Genomic DNA, 16,836 nt, shown 5'->3' with positions numbered 1-16,836 from the left:
CTATACGGTATAATTAAACAAAGCGAACTTGAACTTTTCGCTTATTCATCTTGCTTGTATGGTGGCAAATACAGAGCATGTATTTTAAGATATGACTGAACCTGCTGCCCTCTTTGTCGCTCTCGGGAAAGACTTCAGTTGTGATTTGTTTTGACGCCTGTTACAGTCGCTCCGGTTTGCAAGGAGCCGCAACGTTTTGTGTATGGTGTATCGAAGCACGAAAGCGTTGCGATCCACTGCCAGGTAGACTCGGATCCGCAGCAGGTATCGTTTAGGTGGGCCTTCAACGCCAGCGACGGAAAGCTTAAAGAGATCACTGAGGGTTTCACTACCTCATCAGGTGGCCGTAGTACCCTGGTATATCGGCCCCTCTCCGACGATGACTATGGGCAACTGTCATGCTGGGCGACCAATTCCGTTGGCATTCAGAGGCAGCCTTGCGCTTACACTATTATTACAGCCGGTGAGCTCTCTTCGTGTCAGCTCTTTGGAATCGATGAGTACTAGCAAATCATTAGTGGAGTATTATGCAAAAATAAGATTCAAATTTTCTTTTCGTCTATGTACAGCGATATATGATAGAATACATTTACAGGGCCTGTGAGGCCTCGAAAAATCGAGTGCACAATTTCGCCTAGCACTAAGTATCTTTCGGACCTAAAATCTCGCAGTCTTAACGAATGCTATACGTATTTTTTAACTATAAAAATAAGCACCTTCCAACTTTTTTCTGCCAACATCAATCGAGAAGGTCCGCCCGACGCGGTACAGAACTGTACGCAGGTGAACGCCACGGAAGACGGCATGGCCATCGAGTGCTCAGAAGGTCTCTGGGACGGAGGACTTTCAAATCCAGTATTTGTTGCTGAAGTATACGAAGCCGACGCCGGCGCGGGACGAGGGCCAATATCTAACGTTACCACACACGGTAAATATACACATCTGGAAAATGACATAACAACTAATTAACATGGAAAACTTAATTCTGCAATATTATCATACTGAATGGAAACAATGCAGTCCTAGCGACCATTTACTATTTAAACGAATGCTTTTCTATGGAAAATTCAGCGAATTCGAAATAAATTAGGGTCACATGTGAGTTCTATCTAATATCTAAGCCCAATTAAGGTGGTGATATGTGTCTGCTGTGCGTATAAACAATCTCCTAAATGCAGATGAATGGATGTCATCTATATTAGTCATTTCTACAGTAGTAAACCCCAAGTTTCTAGCAGATATCACACGTTTAGGTGCACGCCAAGTTTGGTAGCCTACTATTTCAACGCGCGTTCTAAACGCTACGCTGGTAAGCTAAGGGCTAACACACTTTGTACTTATGTTTGCCTAAATGTTTATACAATAGACTTCTGTTTAACCCTGAGCATTTCCGCCTTTTAGGAGTTACCATTTAGATAACTGTCAAAGATGTACTGTGATATTTTACATGTCGCTGCCGAAAGCATTCATGGTAAAGCTTTAAAATTGCTAAGGTTACAGTCATGCTGAACGAGGTTACCACTCTTCAATGTGTGTGTGTGTGTGTATCTCAAATCTCAGCCAAATATTGAGAGTAGTAATTTAATAGTACTAATTTATCACTCATTCAGGCTCAACAGTTCATCTGATAGCTTTTTTTTTTTCATCCGTTAGATATAACACACAAGTTTGATTTAGTCCATCGGTTGAATTCGCCAGCCTGTCCTACCCATATTGAGATCTGTATCTCCTTCTATTTGATTTTCATCGAACTATTTTTTTTTTTGAAAACGCGACACGCGGTTCTCGGTAGTCACATTTTAAACACAGACTGTTTCCTGCATAGCTGCTATACTACCCAAACATTACAGCTGACTTAAATAATTAAGAAACCATTAGGCTCATTGGCATAGCTGAAATATACAGCCCGAGGTAAAAGTGGGGCAGGTCCCGTTTAGAAGCTCTGCCATTTCAGACGAAAAGCAATATTAATGGTGTGCAAAATGAACGTTATATGAAGATCGTTTCTAGTTGCTGCCCAGTAATGAGTACACGACCAAATTCATCACATAACTTAGAGCGAGTAATAATTATTAGTAACTAGAGCGTTAGTTAGCTAAAAAGATACGGACAACCCAGTCACGTTTTGTGCATGTACAACAATACATGTACATGTAATGATTATTCAAGTCGTGAATATATAAAAGGCTTTGGAAAAACAAGCGGACGATTGTTCTTTGCTGCATCATATTTAAGGTCAGTGTACGAAAAACCAATCAATAGATTCATTTGCAGAACACAAGAGGACCCTCCTTCTGTTTCCAATCAGCTGTCGATTAGGAAAATGGTTTACTTATATAATTAAGCTATTCGAGCAGTTTTATTCAGGTTTGCTCCTGCATCGATCACTAATAGCCGGGGTCTTTTGCTCTATTTCAACCGTTGGTTTCGTCCGCCTAGGTCCATCAATGTCCAACATGCACAGTTGTACGCTTATACCATATCAAATATCGTATGCCTATCTGTAAATACTGCTGATGTACTGCATCGCTCTTCCGTTCAGACGCTGGTGCACAGTTAATGCGAATGCTCTTAAATTGTCGACGTTACTTTGTCGATTTTCGATTAATGTGTACAGAAAATATTCACGTTTTTTTTTTAATTAGATTACTTAGTACAACGCCATTAGAAGTTAATACGTGTACACCTGATTGCTACTATGCGTCTTGGGTAAGTACAACGTTTTGTTTTTGATAGCTGCCAGCTCCACTGGCGTCAACTGGCCTAAGGAGAATTTCAATAAGACAAGCCACAATTGCATGAAATGTATTGAGTCTGTACGGAAGGTTTGATTAGAGTTCTAATAACTGATACGGCATAAAGGAGAGAAAAATTAGCTTGTGAGGCAGTTCCACCTTGTGACAACAGGATTTTGTTATTTAACTATGTAACTAATGGGTTGTTATTACTGTTGTTGCAGTAACATTTGGACGTAATGTGAAATTACCTTTTTCCTTTCCTTCGTTGGTTTCTAATTGCTGCTGAAATTGTCATTACACCATTGGCTAACGATCTGTGCTGTCGGCGTCTGATTGCGTGTCCTTTCTCGTGTTTATTCCTGTGTGTATTTGCAGGTCTGCCCTTGTTTGTAATCCGCGGTATACCAGGTGGCGCCAGTTTTCGCGTAATTATTACCGCGAGTAACGCCAAAGGTCGAAGTCCGCAATTTGTCGTTATGGCGCAGACGCCTCGTCCAGCTGAAAAGTACATAGGTCAGTGCTCGTTCTGTGCATAGATAAGTATTTCATAAAGAACCAGCACAAATATGTACCACATCAAAGCTTTGTAGAAAAGTATGCAAGCTTCTATTTAACTAAGGCAGCGTAAAACGCTTCATGAAGTGTATACTCTATTACCTACCTTGATATACGTATGATATACATATATTAATGTAATGCCTGATACCGCATAGCGGGTTTTATTTTACCGAAAAGCAGAAATCCAGAATAGAATCCGTTTCAAATTTTCTATTTTAACTTTTTTTTTTTAATACGTGTTGGTTAACATTGAAATAACTAAAGTACCTAGAATAAAAGTACAACAGAATTAAACAATCCTTTCATAAACAGTACATTATTATTAGCAAGAATATATATATATATATATAGACAATCTTCAATGAAACTGGAGCTAACTCTAACATAAGCGCATCCCTCCCCCAGCGATCGTATCACTGTAACCACTTAATAGGGATATAACACGATTGTCATCGAGGAACAAGCCGACAAAAAAAAGTCAAATAGGGTATTCCCCCCCCCCCCCCCGTTCCTCCGGTCCACAGGAAACGCCTTGATTCAAGCTCAATACTTTAACAACTGCAACATCCAGCTAAAGGCTTTCTTTACTCATAACGATTCAGAGCGTATGCACAGCCTAAATCACACAAGTGTGATATGTCCCAATACAGAATGATGTTCTTTACTACACATACATAACTTCAAAGTATACGCGTCTATTAATTTTTGCGCTTAAGCATTTTATGAAGATGCAGAATATTACAGTAGATAGCCGCGTATGTTCAGTACCTAAAGATTGAATTTTCCAACATTTACCTAAGAACTGTCACGATGGAGTTATACTCGCATCGTAGTAATTTTATCATGGTCCCTCTCTGCGACACTCAAAGTGCAGTGCGTACAAGCGAAACTCTTTTGGAGGTTAAAGTTTACGATATACGATTGTCTACACCGTTAGCTTTGTGAAGTTTTAGAACAATCTTTTACTCTAAGAAATCAGTTGATTTTCTTGACATGACCGGCTCGGCGACCCAGAGTACAGCACATGCTTACCGCTACCCATCATCGAGCAAGTCGTCATTATGACCCGTTTGCAGTAATGTTAAGGAGAGCATCACGTCTCAAAAATCGATTATTTTATTTACAATTATCAAAAATAGATAGCTTCTTGCGGCTACCTTGATGGCTCTGATTTGTTTGTAGGGACTTCTGTGCCAGTACGATTTCCCCTCTCCTCCGATCGTTTTGAGCTTTGTGTAATGTCAACATCGTGTATACATAGATTTTGATGCAGACGTAGGTCTGCATCAAAGTAGGTAATGCTCTATGAACGTCAACCTACGGAATAGTACAATAGATTAGATAATACAAGATCAGTATTATAAATGTCGTCCGACAAGCGGAATCACGAGGCGGTATGTTTGTATCCTTTATTTGCGACGTCTTCAGCGGATGGCTCCACTATGATTCTTGCGGTCCGCCCGCTAATCGGCATCATCGTCGGAGTGGTGATTACACTGACCGTAGCCGCTGTGGGCCTTGTGGTAGCACTTCGATGTCGCGCTAACAGTAGCAGTCGACAGAGTAAATGTAAGTCAGTCACGTACCTAATTATAACTTGCATCCTCGTACAGCGTTTATACTAGTAGCGGCATATTAAAGGTTGTTGTTTCCGGGAACAGTTGCGTATTGCTCAGATAAACAAAACATAGCTCACTCTGTCTCTTTGTTCTTCGATATCTTTTTAGTTGGCCATCGATCGCAGCCACTCCGATAAACGACTCTTCTATTATTATTATTATTATAAATGCTCATTGTTCACATCTGCGTTGGGCATGACCATTTGTTTGTATATTTTATATCTAGCTCTTTGGCACTTCACGAACAGAAGAAATCAACGGTGCGAATAAAGTATGTTCCTGAAGAAAGAATATTATGTAGTTTGAATGGTTATAAGTTCAATTTTCATTGGTGTGTACGTAAACTACAAAATAATCTACATTAAACGTATAACTGTTCTCTTACTTCCCTTACAAAATGATTACCTTTTCTCATCAATACATTGGGATCAATAACGTTGGGATATCGAGTCACATTTGATGCTGTGGGGCATTCTTGGTCAGGTGTGGATCGTAGACCCTTTAGTGGCGTTGATTTTCTAACGTAAGCGTTATCTTAACAAGAGATGATCCATCGGCAGAGTATTCTATGGTACTTCTTTGTTCAGCCTATCTGTTTGAAACATTCTTATCAGGATATGCTCTTATATCGAAATAGTGGTGTGCAGACCTTCCATGCTGCGGACAAAATCCGCCATCTTCGCTGCCAAATTTATTGTGTTAACAGGAATACTGAGCTCTCTAAAGAGATTTTCGAGAAAAAATTGTTCAATTAACTGTATTATCCTATGTCATCCAGTACCTTACGCCTAAAAGCTTATTATGCTAGATCTTCTCCGTGTGGCGATATTATTAATAGCCTCTGAAGATACATCGGCAAGCCACCATACTGGCAACCCGTACTTTGAATAGAAACGGGAAGCTTTATTCACTTTATTCTAGATAGTGGCTTTGCCATACAGCCAAAGAGTCCTATAGCCTTCTCGAATTATGGCCCTCGTAACGCCTGCTTGGTATGAGCATGTGTGGTAGCCTAAAGTACGCATTTTACTAAAGGCTCGATTAGCGTTAGGATTTGATTTAGAAGAGAAATCATAGAAAACTAGAGCCAATTAAATGGTAGTTCCATTGCAAAGTGAGTACCCTTGGATCGTGCGCTCATGATGTTCGGTCCTGAAATAATCATACGGGAGAATGCGCAACGTGATTTCCGATCTGCTGGGATCGTCTGCGAGGCGCGATGAGGCTAGCATAGCAGAGAGAAGACAGAATGTTAAAAAATGAAGCAATTAGAGAATGGTCTTAGAGAATACGAGCTGCTGGCCGCGCCCTGAAAGAAGGAAAAAAACGGCCGTTGTAGCATAACAATCCAGATTTAACGACCATCGCCACTAAAGCCTTGTTGCGTGCAAAGTCAACATGTTTTCTTGGGCTTCGTATGCCAACGTACTGGTTTGCCTGCTGCTTTCGTGCTCTGTTTCCAATCATTGTATCAAATCCTTTTGTTTCAAGGGTCATTCTTAACGTAAGCAGGTACAACCGCCGAAAGAGTGCGCTTATACTGTTTAAACATTTGTCGCAAGTCCTGCATAATATATGCTTAATAATATTTCCGCAACTACGTAATGCGCATTCTTGTGAATATCTATAATTTCAGTATCAACACACACCAATGAAAAGGACAGCGTAGGTGGTGGACCAGATGAGAAGCCGTTAGCCGTTCTATTGAAGAAGGACCCTCTTGCGATGGGCGAGGAACTCGAATTAGATTGCAAAGGGCCAGACATTATTCCCATAAGAGGAGATCCCACGGCGACCCTCAGTAAGAAGGGCCTCTCAGGTAACAACAGCCGTATGTTGAGCTTCCGCTTTTAGTATCCTTCACTACCTGGCTTCCTGGCCTGCTTTAGGTTTAGTCACTTTAACTGCACATAGCACAGATTAGTTGGTAGCAAGCATCTCCTTGTCGACTAGACACGCACAGCTGTTGGGGGCGCCTTTGCCTGTAGTGACTGATGCCTACATGCTAATTTTCGGTCGTATCATGTGTTAGCTAGGATGCACAATAATTCATGGCATTCGCTCTGATTAACTACTTATGAATACTAGCATTACTACTAAGCCTATAAGGTGACAACGACAGGTTCAGCAAATAAGAACTAGCTGTTTGACTTTCCTAGCTATAGACCTTGAAGCATAAAGCAAAGAAAGGTCATAGAATGTTGATTTTTGCTTAGTTTTCCTATGCTGGCTGTTCGTGTTTTTTGTTATTGCTTATAAGAAACTGCTGCGTATGAATCACTTTCGAACTAAGCATGAAGTGTAATAGTCTTCCAGTGATAACTTTATGAAACGTGATGTGTTATACTTGGAACTCAGTTACAGTTGTGTGAGTACAGGTGTAAACAACTAATACAATAAAAGCTAATATCGAGCAAAATTCACTTAACGCTACCGTTAAGAACAACAAGAGAGAATAGGAGATTCACCGGCATAAACCATGGAAAGGCACTTACGATATTATCCCGTGTAGTACCGCAATGTAGAGTTATATGAACTAGGACTGAGTCCTTATAGGATACTAATGGTTTTATGCTAACAAATCCGTTATTCAATCTCCCTAAAGGACGAATTCTTGTTTTTCCAAGTTAACCTATTATCTCGGCTAGAAAGGACGATGCTTCATAGTAATTTTATGCCAAGATAGTTACTTCGAGAGTTATGAGTAGTCCAGCCTAGACCTTCATAAAGTTCTACTAGATCACGTGAAACTGTGTTTTGAACGTCCCAAATCCAGAAGTTGTATTTTACTCAAGGAATTAAAAAAAACTGTGACGATATGCATAGTATTCCTTGAAACCTGCTTGACGACGTTAAATCCTGTGGAACTACCGCGACTATTTGTTTCTAGTGAAGAGAATTACTTATGATCATGATTATCCTACCTTGTATACGCCTTTATGGCTAGTTCTTAAATGCGCTATAATAATGCGGTTATAACAATTACTTTTAGAAACAATTTTGGGCATGTAGTAGAACAATTATGAACATAGTTAATTTTAGCATGGCTTATATACGCATGCTCCATATATGTACTATATATGTGTTTCATGTATGCGCGAAACGCAGTGACTACCGTATCTTTAGGCTGGTTATTTAACATAGCACGATGCAATTCCTTTAGAAATACTCGCTATGACTTTAGTTGGTTACGGGACATGTATCTCTGCAACGGGGGTAACCCTGGTGGAAACATATTTTTTTGTTCTTTATAGGTGAACAATCGCTCGATAAATTTTTGGCCTTTAAACTAAGTTCGAAAAATGTTTACGGCCTCAATTGCACCAAATATCTGACTAGCGTACGCTGTCAGCCTAATCGTAATCATATCTGTAATGGTTAAAAAACGTAGAGGCCCGTACAGCTCCGTGCCTATATAACCGCACTGTCCATTCCAAGCTATGCACTGACGTTTTTAAAAATTGCTTTAAGGCTAAGTGATCTTTTAGGGTTTCAGCGCCTTTGAGTTCAAGTAAACCTACATACAAGAGTGGTTCTCACCGGCGAAAGCTAGTTCTGAAGATTAATTGGGCCAGGCAAAATATCTAGATTAAAAGCTTGTTTTTACTAAAAAGCGCCTAATTTTTCCTATTGTTATAGTTCCATTTCATGCTAAATTGGCTTCGATCAACGTATCAGAGATGAGTGAAAACCCTGGGGCAGTTAGCAGCTGCACTCTGAAGCTATGTGTATTTGAGTAACGCTTGTTAGACTAATAGGAAATCGTGGATGCATTAGACATAACTCGTCATAGGTAAATACATATGATCACATAGATAAAAAAAATAAGAATTTTTTTACGACTGGCTTTGCTGTTATTATTTAAATTCAAGACTATGTAAATCTGGAGCGGTCCGGAAAGGGTCTACAGGTAGATTCGCGGTACTCAACGTTACTAGCTGGCCGGTCAGAAGGGGTAGACTCTAGCCAGGCCATACTGACCACACAATTGGTAAGTTTGCTGATCTCATTCAAAACTCTTGGTATAATACCTTTTATATAAATGAACTCAATTATGAACTAGATGTTATGTCAAGTTACTATATAGCTAGGTTAAAAACCCGAACTGAACTGTTGTGGGTCACTGCTTTTTATTCTTTTACAATTCCAAGTAACTCAAAAAGATATTTGAATATTCAGTAATCCGTTTTGCCTAAATAAGACTTAAATAGTAACCTGAATGTTAAATTACATTATCATTGTTGTCATTTTTTTACGGTCGTTGTTTTTATTATTTGGTACTTATTCTTCTTGATTAATTATTATTTGATCTCTTTTATACCGTTCTTTTCCCCTTTTTCCATCTCTGGTCAATTTTTCCCCACAACATAGGCCCAAGACATATTACTGGGCAACAGCGGTTTGGGAACAACTGTTGATCCGTCTCAGGCGAGTAGTGTAACAGCGGATTATTCGGAGTTAGTGTTTGCCCGGAGCGTCGTTGCTCTTTCACCTCCAGGCCACCCCGACCCGCTTGGGCCTCCAGTGGCCCCTACACAGCCGTTGCCCCCTGTCGGCGGGACGCTCGGACGTCGGGGGCACACGGCCGGTAGTGGAGGGAAAGTCCCACCAACCGAGTTCGCCCGAATTGATTTTCACCGGACGCTACGGCCAGTGCCCGGGCAGCATCTCTTCGCTGCCACAGAGGACCACTCGACGTACCCAACCGTCGGAGACATCGACCCCAGTTTGGCTACCGAAGCTAACAGCGGCATAGAATCCACTGTATAATATTAACGACAACAATAAAAATAGTAACACAATGGAAAACAACAACCAGAGAACGCTGATAATGATAAGAAAATAATAACGTAATAAAAATGTTATTGTCATCGATCGTATCATCACAAAGACATACGTCTCGGAGACACAGATAGTCAGACAAACACAGGCCGCGTATATAATACGGGGCAATGGAAATTTTTCTCCCCCAGTTCGCTGCAATGAAACACTTCTAAAAGTATAGGTCACTACAGAAACGTATGTTCTCGAGATCTGATTTGCATGAACATTGCACTAGCGTTAAAGAAAGTCTCAGCCTCCCTGACAGGATTTGCTGCCATTTTTCCGGTGAGGCTTGTTTCAATTTCCGATCCTCACTGGGAATTAGGCAGAGGAATGACAGAAAAGTAATATTTCCCTTCACATGAAAAGCTGGGAATAGGCCAACAAAATAGATATAATAGGTCAAAAAAGTAAACAAACTATGGCGCCGGACATAAACTCGGTCGCACAAAAACTCTACGTATGTAAACTATACGTCGTCTACCTATTTGGGGTAGATAAACAGTTCATATCACGGAAAATAGCTGACACGGAGCAAAATCTATAGTTTAATTCAAATTACCTTCTGTCAAATTAACACTATACATGTATACATATATTTATATACATATACTGGAAGACTAACTGTCTTTCCGACAATAACTCCGATGGCTTTAGTAAACAAAGTAAGGAAAAAAATACAATACCGAACGTATAAACTGAGGCCAAGAAAAAGGGAAGAAGGAAACGAAAATAGTCACCACACCATTTCGAACGCAGTTGTTGATTGAGTCTCCTTTTTGAACAAGCTAACCGGAATAGGAGCTGAATTCCCATATTGATTCGTCATTCGTTACCGCTTCGGTCTATGAATCACGATAACACTATCCAGTAATTAACATTAAATTACAAATCTCTATATATATGAATAGTGAAAATGCGAGCTGCAACTAATTTCCTGGCTTCTTGTAAACAAGTGCTTAGTTCCTTTCTTAAAAACACGTTGATCATTCTGCAGTCCTGTTTGTGCGTCTTATGACCTCTCGACCGTCTCATGCGACCGTTATATCTTCCAGTCCATTAGCTAAAGCGAAACCCGACAGGGTTCAATTCCGAACTAGCGATCGAGTGAAGCCATTCCCCTCGTCAACTACCCATTCTCAATCAGCCCCCATATGCTATTGTATAAAAAAAAGTAGCATAACAGAACTGTGATTTTGATCGTAAATTAAGCTTAATCTTCAGTGAGTTATTTATGAAAAGAGGAGACGCCAATCGCGACAACGTTGAATTTGTGCGCAGCGCTTAGCTGAAACCCAAAAGTCTGGGTAACAACAATACATAAACGGATTCCCCTTTATTTTTTTCGCGGTGGCATGCATAATCAACTTTGAACGCATAATATGCGCATGTACGCTTCGCAATCAGATCATGCAGCACATGCATCAAGGTGTGGATTACTTGAAGCTATTAACTTCACGCGTTTAAGCCAAACTTTGCAAATATTTTCTTGTATATGCGTAAGGCTTCCCTAGACTATAGTAGCAATTATTTTCTTTCTTATGGTTGTCAATACTGTTGCGTTAGCGGAAACAATCTATTAAAATTGCCACGTAAGCTGGAAGCATGAAAACTAGATCGAGGTTAAAGCCTAAATTCTCTTCCAATTGTCTGTCCCCTAACGCAAATACCCTCTTTTCAGGGTGCTGATCATTGCATTATTAATGTGACAGGCCTGATACAGTCCCTGGAGAGCTCGTAAAATAAGTTTTTATGCAAGTGGGCGTACGGTCAAAGCACTTGCCTCATTATTGTGATAAGATATAGTAGACGCGACAATGCTGACTGCATTTTGCTATCTCCTTTTAGCGGTTATAAGCGCATTTCGTTTTTGTGTCTTTTGGTTTTACGGGCCCGCTACCTAAGGTCCCTTTACTCACGGCACGCTAACCTTCTCGATTGATTTTGTCCTTTCTGTCTAAAAAGTCCCAGATCCGTGTAGGGCGAAGGACGTCGGTTTCATTGGCATGTCGGAGTTCCATTAACATGTGCCTCATAAAGGGGAAGGTTCGCATCGGGTGTCACTCAAACACCCTATCGTTGTTATGTCGTCTTTTGGATTAAGGCAAAAGCTGCGCAGAGGCCGTTGACGCGTTGGTAAATCGGTTCAATCTACCTCAGTAATAACGGTGATAGAATATCGTTCGTGTTCTAAATGTGTGTGGACAATGACTCCGTAATAATTGCCGCGCTAATATCGCACATAGATATGGCATCAGTCTCTTCTCTTCCTATATACTCTTCCCCTATCCAGCATACTGTCGTACTTGTAGTTTTTACTTCATTGCCCGTTGGCGTTAACTCCTTGGAGTGCTGTCGCTGAATGCTGTTGCACCACGCAAACGATACGTCGTCATCCAAGTAGCTAACTAACTGGCTGGAACGAAAATACAAGCGGATATGTACAGGCAGCATAAATAATATTACATATATAGATAGAGAGACTGGGAAAAACGAGCCCTTTTGTATATTACAAGTGTAAATAAAATTCCTTCTAAATCTTTAAAGTTCAAATAGATCAATAAAATGTTTCAATGTCTGAGCGCGCGTAAAGCAAAAACAAAGTGAAAGGTTGAGTATGATCAAGGGCAAATGTTTGACAGTCTGTAGCCGAGAGACTGTGCGAGTGCGAGCATCGTTTCAGACGAAGTGCGAAATCTAGAAAAAGGCTAAAAATATTGTGGATAAAAAAATACAAAACACAGGTAGATAATAGCATGATTTTATTCTGTGAATGACAACAATTCTGATCATTTGAGCTGAGATTAAACAGAGTCAGAGAGAAGAAGCTGGGAAAATACATCTAGAAAATAGGCGGATGCCAGAAGCAGTATACGCAGTGTCGGCAACGGCACGACTGGGTAAATCGTATCCTTTCACAATAACCTGGGCGGACGAGATTTAAGAATACAACACAAACTGAACCTCTAAGGCTATACGATTGCAACCGGAAATCCAGGTAAAAGCTAAGCTTATACTAGAAAGATAAGAAAAAAAAAAACCTAATTTGCAAGGCCTGGTTGGAAGGGACTACTGCGACCGTAAAAGGCAAGAAACACAACGAAAAAAAAATGAATGCTAAATAAAAAATTCGTAATCGATTTATATACACATCGTAAAACGATGATGATGTATTTCGTGGCGATGAATTAAACATATGATTATAATTAGTATAATTATACGTGTGATATTGTTGGCGTTGTTGAGTTTTCCCCTAGTACCGTGCATATAAACAAAATATAGAAGCATGCACACATTTTGTGGTATTAGTGAATATAATGGAAAATAATATAACGGTCTGAACATATTCAAGTTCCTTCCTAGAATCAACTTGAATAGATACTGATAGTAAATCGATTTCGATTATCGCGAGAGTGGTAGCGATAGGCAACATGGCGATACTACGCATGGATATCCCGACACTGGAATTACTGCTATAGATTGATCACTACATAACTCAGCTGAAACCATAGAAAATGTGCATGCAAAAAAAATTAGACAAGATGCAATCATTTTAGCTGATTACTGGTATAAAATTCTAAGAGAACGATTATATTGAACCAAGATGATGACGAATTACAGATACAGACACACAGACCGAAATGCTGAAAAAGCGAACGCAAGACCACCACCCTCTTGATATATACATCTGAATACTGTAATTAATTGTAATATAATAGTGTAAATGTTATTTTCTAAATCTCGAGTCAAAATGCTGTACATTGTGATCCAACCATAAACTGCTGTACATGTTATGAAAAATATAACTATTTGCGATTTATTTGGTTCCGTGTGTTCATTTTACATATTATAGTCTGTACACTGAGGCTGACACCTATGACTTGTACTAAAAGGGTACGTAACGCACAGAACGTTTTTTCAGCCGACTTCATTAACCAAGGTAAACTATCGCTTTCAAAGCATATCGTAGATAATTACACAGATAAATTGAATCGTAGATATATATATATATATATGCCGACAACTTCCCCAAAAAAATTTGTTCGACAAATGTCTTCCAACAGTCATTTTGTCAATTCACCAATCACCATAAAAAAGTTAGTCATCCGTTAGTTACCAACAAAAAATAGTCAGACGCGTAACCGCTGCCGGTAACGTAACACTCAGTTAGAATATAGCGTGATATATGACGCCTGACGTTAGCTAAGAACCGTCAACGATTTTAATTATTAAATCGGTAAGTTAGGTAAAGTGCTTAGTTAGAGAAATAGCAATCCAAAAATATCATAGTTGTAAGCTCGCCGCCTCGCTTATTCTGCTACGGTGACAGCCATTTCCCGTATACGTAGATAGAACAAAAAATCGAGATAACTAACAAGTCTAGACTGAGAATATCTCAGTCTAGACTTGTTAGTTTATTGCACTTCACAGAAAAATATAAAAAGGGCTTTATCAGATCGTAATTACCTTTACAATACGTTCCTGCAGCCATTACACAGATTTTGTTTCTTTACTTATCGCGTCGCACAACAGTCTGTCTTCCTCCTAGGAAGTAAGGTGTAAACTTAAACGATACGTACAAGCGCGCATGCCAACCTAAAGGTCTGTGATATGTTTTCATAATAGCAATTTGTTTGTCAGATACAGGATCCAAACTGTAACTCGATGGTGCAGTGCCTGATTTCAGATTTCCTCTTGTCTAACTAAAAGCCACCTTTGTTCAAACGCCGCTCTTTTGTTTGCTGTACTGACAAAAGTGTCAGAGATGAATCGCATTATGTGGAACTATGCTAGTTGAAAAATGTTGCCTATGGCCCTTTAAGGACTTGCGAGTCTTTTTATCATGACAAAACGAGAAGATATTAGGAGGACCAATTTAGACATCTAAATGCAAACGGCTCGTTTTGCATCACACGCTCTAGAATTGGGCGAACCTTGTATATGTACACGGCTACTCTTGTCTCCAAAGCTTTCGATTATACAGGCCTGCCCTACTGCAAGAAGAAGACGTTTCGTAGAACGCCTGCCATTTGCAGCCCGTCAGGCTCTTATTATTACATCATAGCCATAAACGTATCGGAAGCGATGTCAAAATTCGATGGTCTAATCCAACTCTGAAAAGTTCAATTACCAAGAATTTTTTTGGATTCTTGAGCTACCTGATTAATGTATAAAGGTACAGGGCTTCCTTACCAACCTGTTTAGGACCCACAATGGCGACAAGATTTTACACCCCTTTCAACGGCGTAGTATTATCCTTTCATAGCACAACGATTTCCTAATGCTGCGGTTCAATTTATTCGGTAGAAGGTCATAAAAAAACTCGTTGGACGATGGTCGAACACGGTCGTTCGTTCAGCCAGCAGACCTCATTGTTTTTCTTCGTTACGTGGCAACGGGCTAGATTTATAACTAAGAACAGAAAAAGGAAGAGGCTATAGCAGAAGCATGAAGCAGTCGTGCGAAGTCGGCTGGCCGCGCCTCGTTGATTCTTATAGTCGTACAATGCCGCACAGAGCGAGTATTAAGGCGAGTGTTTGTGTACGCAGTGGTCTAACACATACGAGAACGTAAGACGTTCTGATCGGATCACCAACGAGCAGCCACATGCGTATAAATAACCTGAAATGCTGAGTGGACCGACAATTTTTCGACGGACTCTAGGACTATGCGATTACGCGGCTAACAACGCCATGTTACTATGAGATTGTATGAGGCTTGAATATGACTTAATTTTTCTTGTGGTATATTATAAGCCAATGCGCTATGTCTAGATAATCAACTGGAACCGGTAGTCTCCAACTTCAGACCGCAGGGTTAGCTTTAACGACAATGTCTTGAAAGGTGCTTGAGATTCGCTACGAATCGATAGTTTTTCTGTACTCACCTTTAGGAAGCCAGTGCATGCAATCCGCGTCCTGATTTAACACTAATAATGGGTTTTTGATGATGCTAAACATTTATGTTTCGTCGTGATTGACTCAACGAGATGATAGATAATGCGCGTGCTTTGTGCCTAAAAACCCAGACGATGATGCCGCGCCCTTTGCTGGCTTATATAATATACATGTATAATTCTATCATTGTACTTTTACTGCTAGGATAATTACTTTGTCGGATCTTGTCATTTCCTTATCAAACATAGAGTCTACATATGGCGTTTGACGTGGTTACAGTTGAAAATATTGTTGAGTTAGTTTTGGACATGGGTTATGATGAATACGGCATAGGCTTTTGCACAATTTGCTATACTATCCCACAAGTGCCGAGATTATAAGGACTTCTTATTTACGGTAAAATTGCTTACCATACGAGATATCGACCGCACCAGAGTGACAGATTATGATTGGTCACATAGTAAAACATTCATTTATGGTAGACATCTACAAAGGACGTATATTCATAAAATGAAATTGTCAAACTTTGTGCTTAACGAAAGCGATATGCCAAGTGCGCTAGGATCTATGTAGGTTAATATGGCACTTCCAGTTTACGTAGCTACAAAGGCTTTCCTTGTAGCTTTGAAAGGGAATGAAAGGTAGGCACATAGCTTGCGGAAACAGGCTTGCACTAAAAATAATTTTGCTCACGAGCTCTTTTCTGGGGGCGGTGAACAAAATTTTTAACTCAAGGCATAGCAATCGCAGATCGTTAGGCGTGTGGCCTGCGCAGTATATTGTCAGAGAGTGAGATGAAGTAAAAATATCACACGCTTCGCGTAATCATCTTGACTTAGGAAACATCTACCAGACGTTTGGCGGAATCTAATTGGTACACGACAGGTCTTGTTATTTTTCCAACGGACGTCATAACTGTGCCTTATGCCTGATCGCATAGCCGAGTACCGTGCGTTCTCCAATAGAAACTGCATCTTCTAGTCGGTCGTACTCTTGTTTTCCTGTCAGTGCCTCATCAAGCGATATTTGCTCTAACTGGGAAAAATACGAATCGTCCATGTCGTATATAGATCCTGAACGTCCTGTACTGAGCGTAGAGCCCTGGACTACGCAGACAGCGTTTTGCTTGGCAATAAGCGACAGCCTATTCGTATTTCTCGTCATAGCAATAGTGCGGCCTTCTCAAGCAGTAACCATGTT

General features: G+C 40.1%; 1 protein-coding gene across 1 annotated transcript in view; it reads left to right on the top strand.

The window, feature by feature from the left end:
- Window positions 1–13,559, top strand: part of LOC111259615 (protein turtle) — a 30,883-nt gene extending 17,324 nt beyond the window's left edge. The window contains exons 9-15 of the mRNA XM_086967970.1: window positions 167–463; window positions 752–928; window positions 3,114–3,251; window positions 4,725–4,865; window positions 6,552–6,746; window positions 8,788–8,906; window positions 9,287–13,559. Coding sequence (XP_086824096.1) covers window positions 167–463; window positions 752–928; window positions 3,114–3,251; window positions 4,725–4,865; window positions 6,552–6,746; window positions 8,788–8,906; window positions 9,287–9,685 — 1,466 coding nt within the window. The 3' untranslated portion in view covers window positions 9,686–13,559. The remainder of the gene's footprint in view (window positions 1–166; window positions 464–751; window positions 929–3,113; window positions 3,252–4,724; window positions 4,866–6,551; window positions 6,747–8,787; window positions 8,907–9,286) is intronic.
- The last annotated feature ends 3,277 nt before the right edge of the window (window positions 13,560–16,836 follow it).

This window comes from Varroa jacobsoni, unplaced genomic scaffold, assembly GCF_002532875.2.
Source record: "Varroa jacobsoni isolate VJ856 unplaced genomic scaffold, vjacob_1.0 scaffold_352, whole genome shotgun sequence".
In the NCBI taxonomy this organism is placed as follows: Eukaryota; Metazoa; Arthropoda; class Arachnida; order Mesostigmata; family Varroidae; genus Varroa; species Varroa jacobsoni.
Note: the sequence above shows the minus strand (reverse complement) of the source record. Positions and strands in the feature narration are given on the sequence as shown.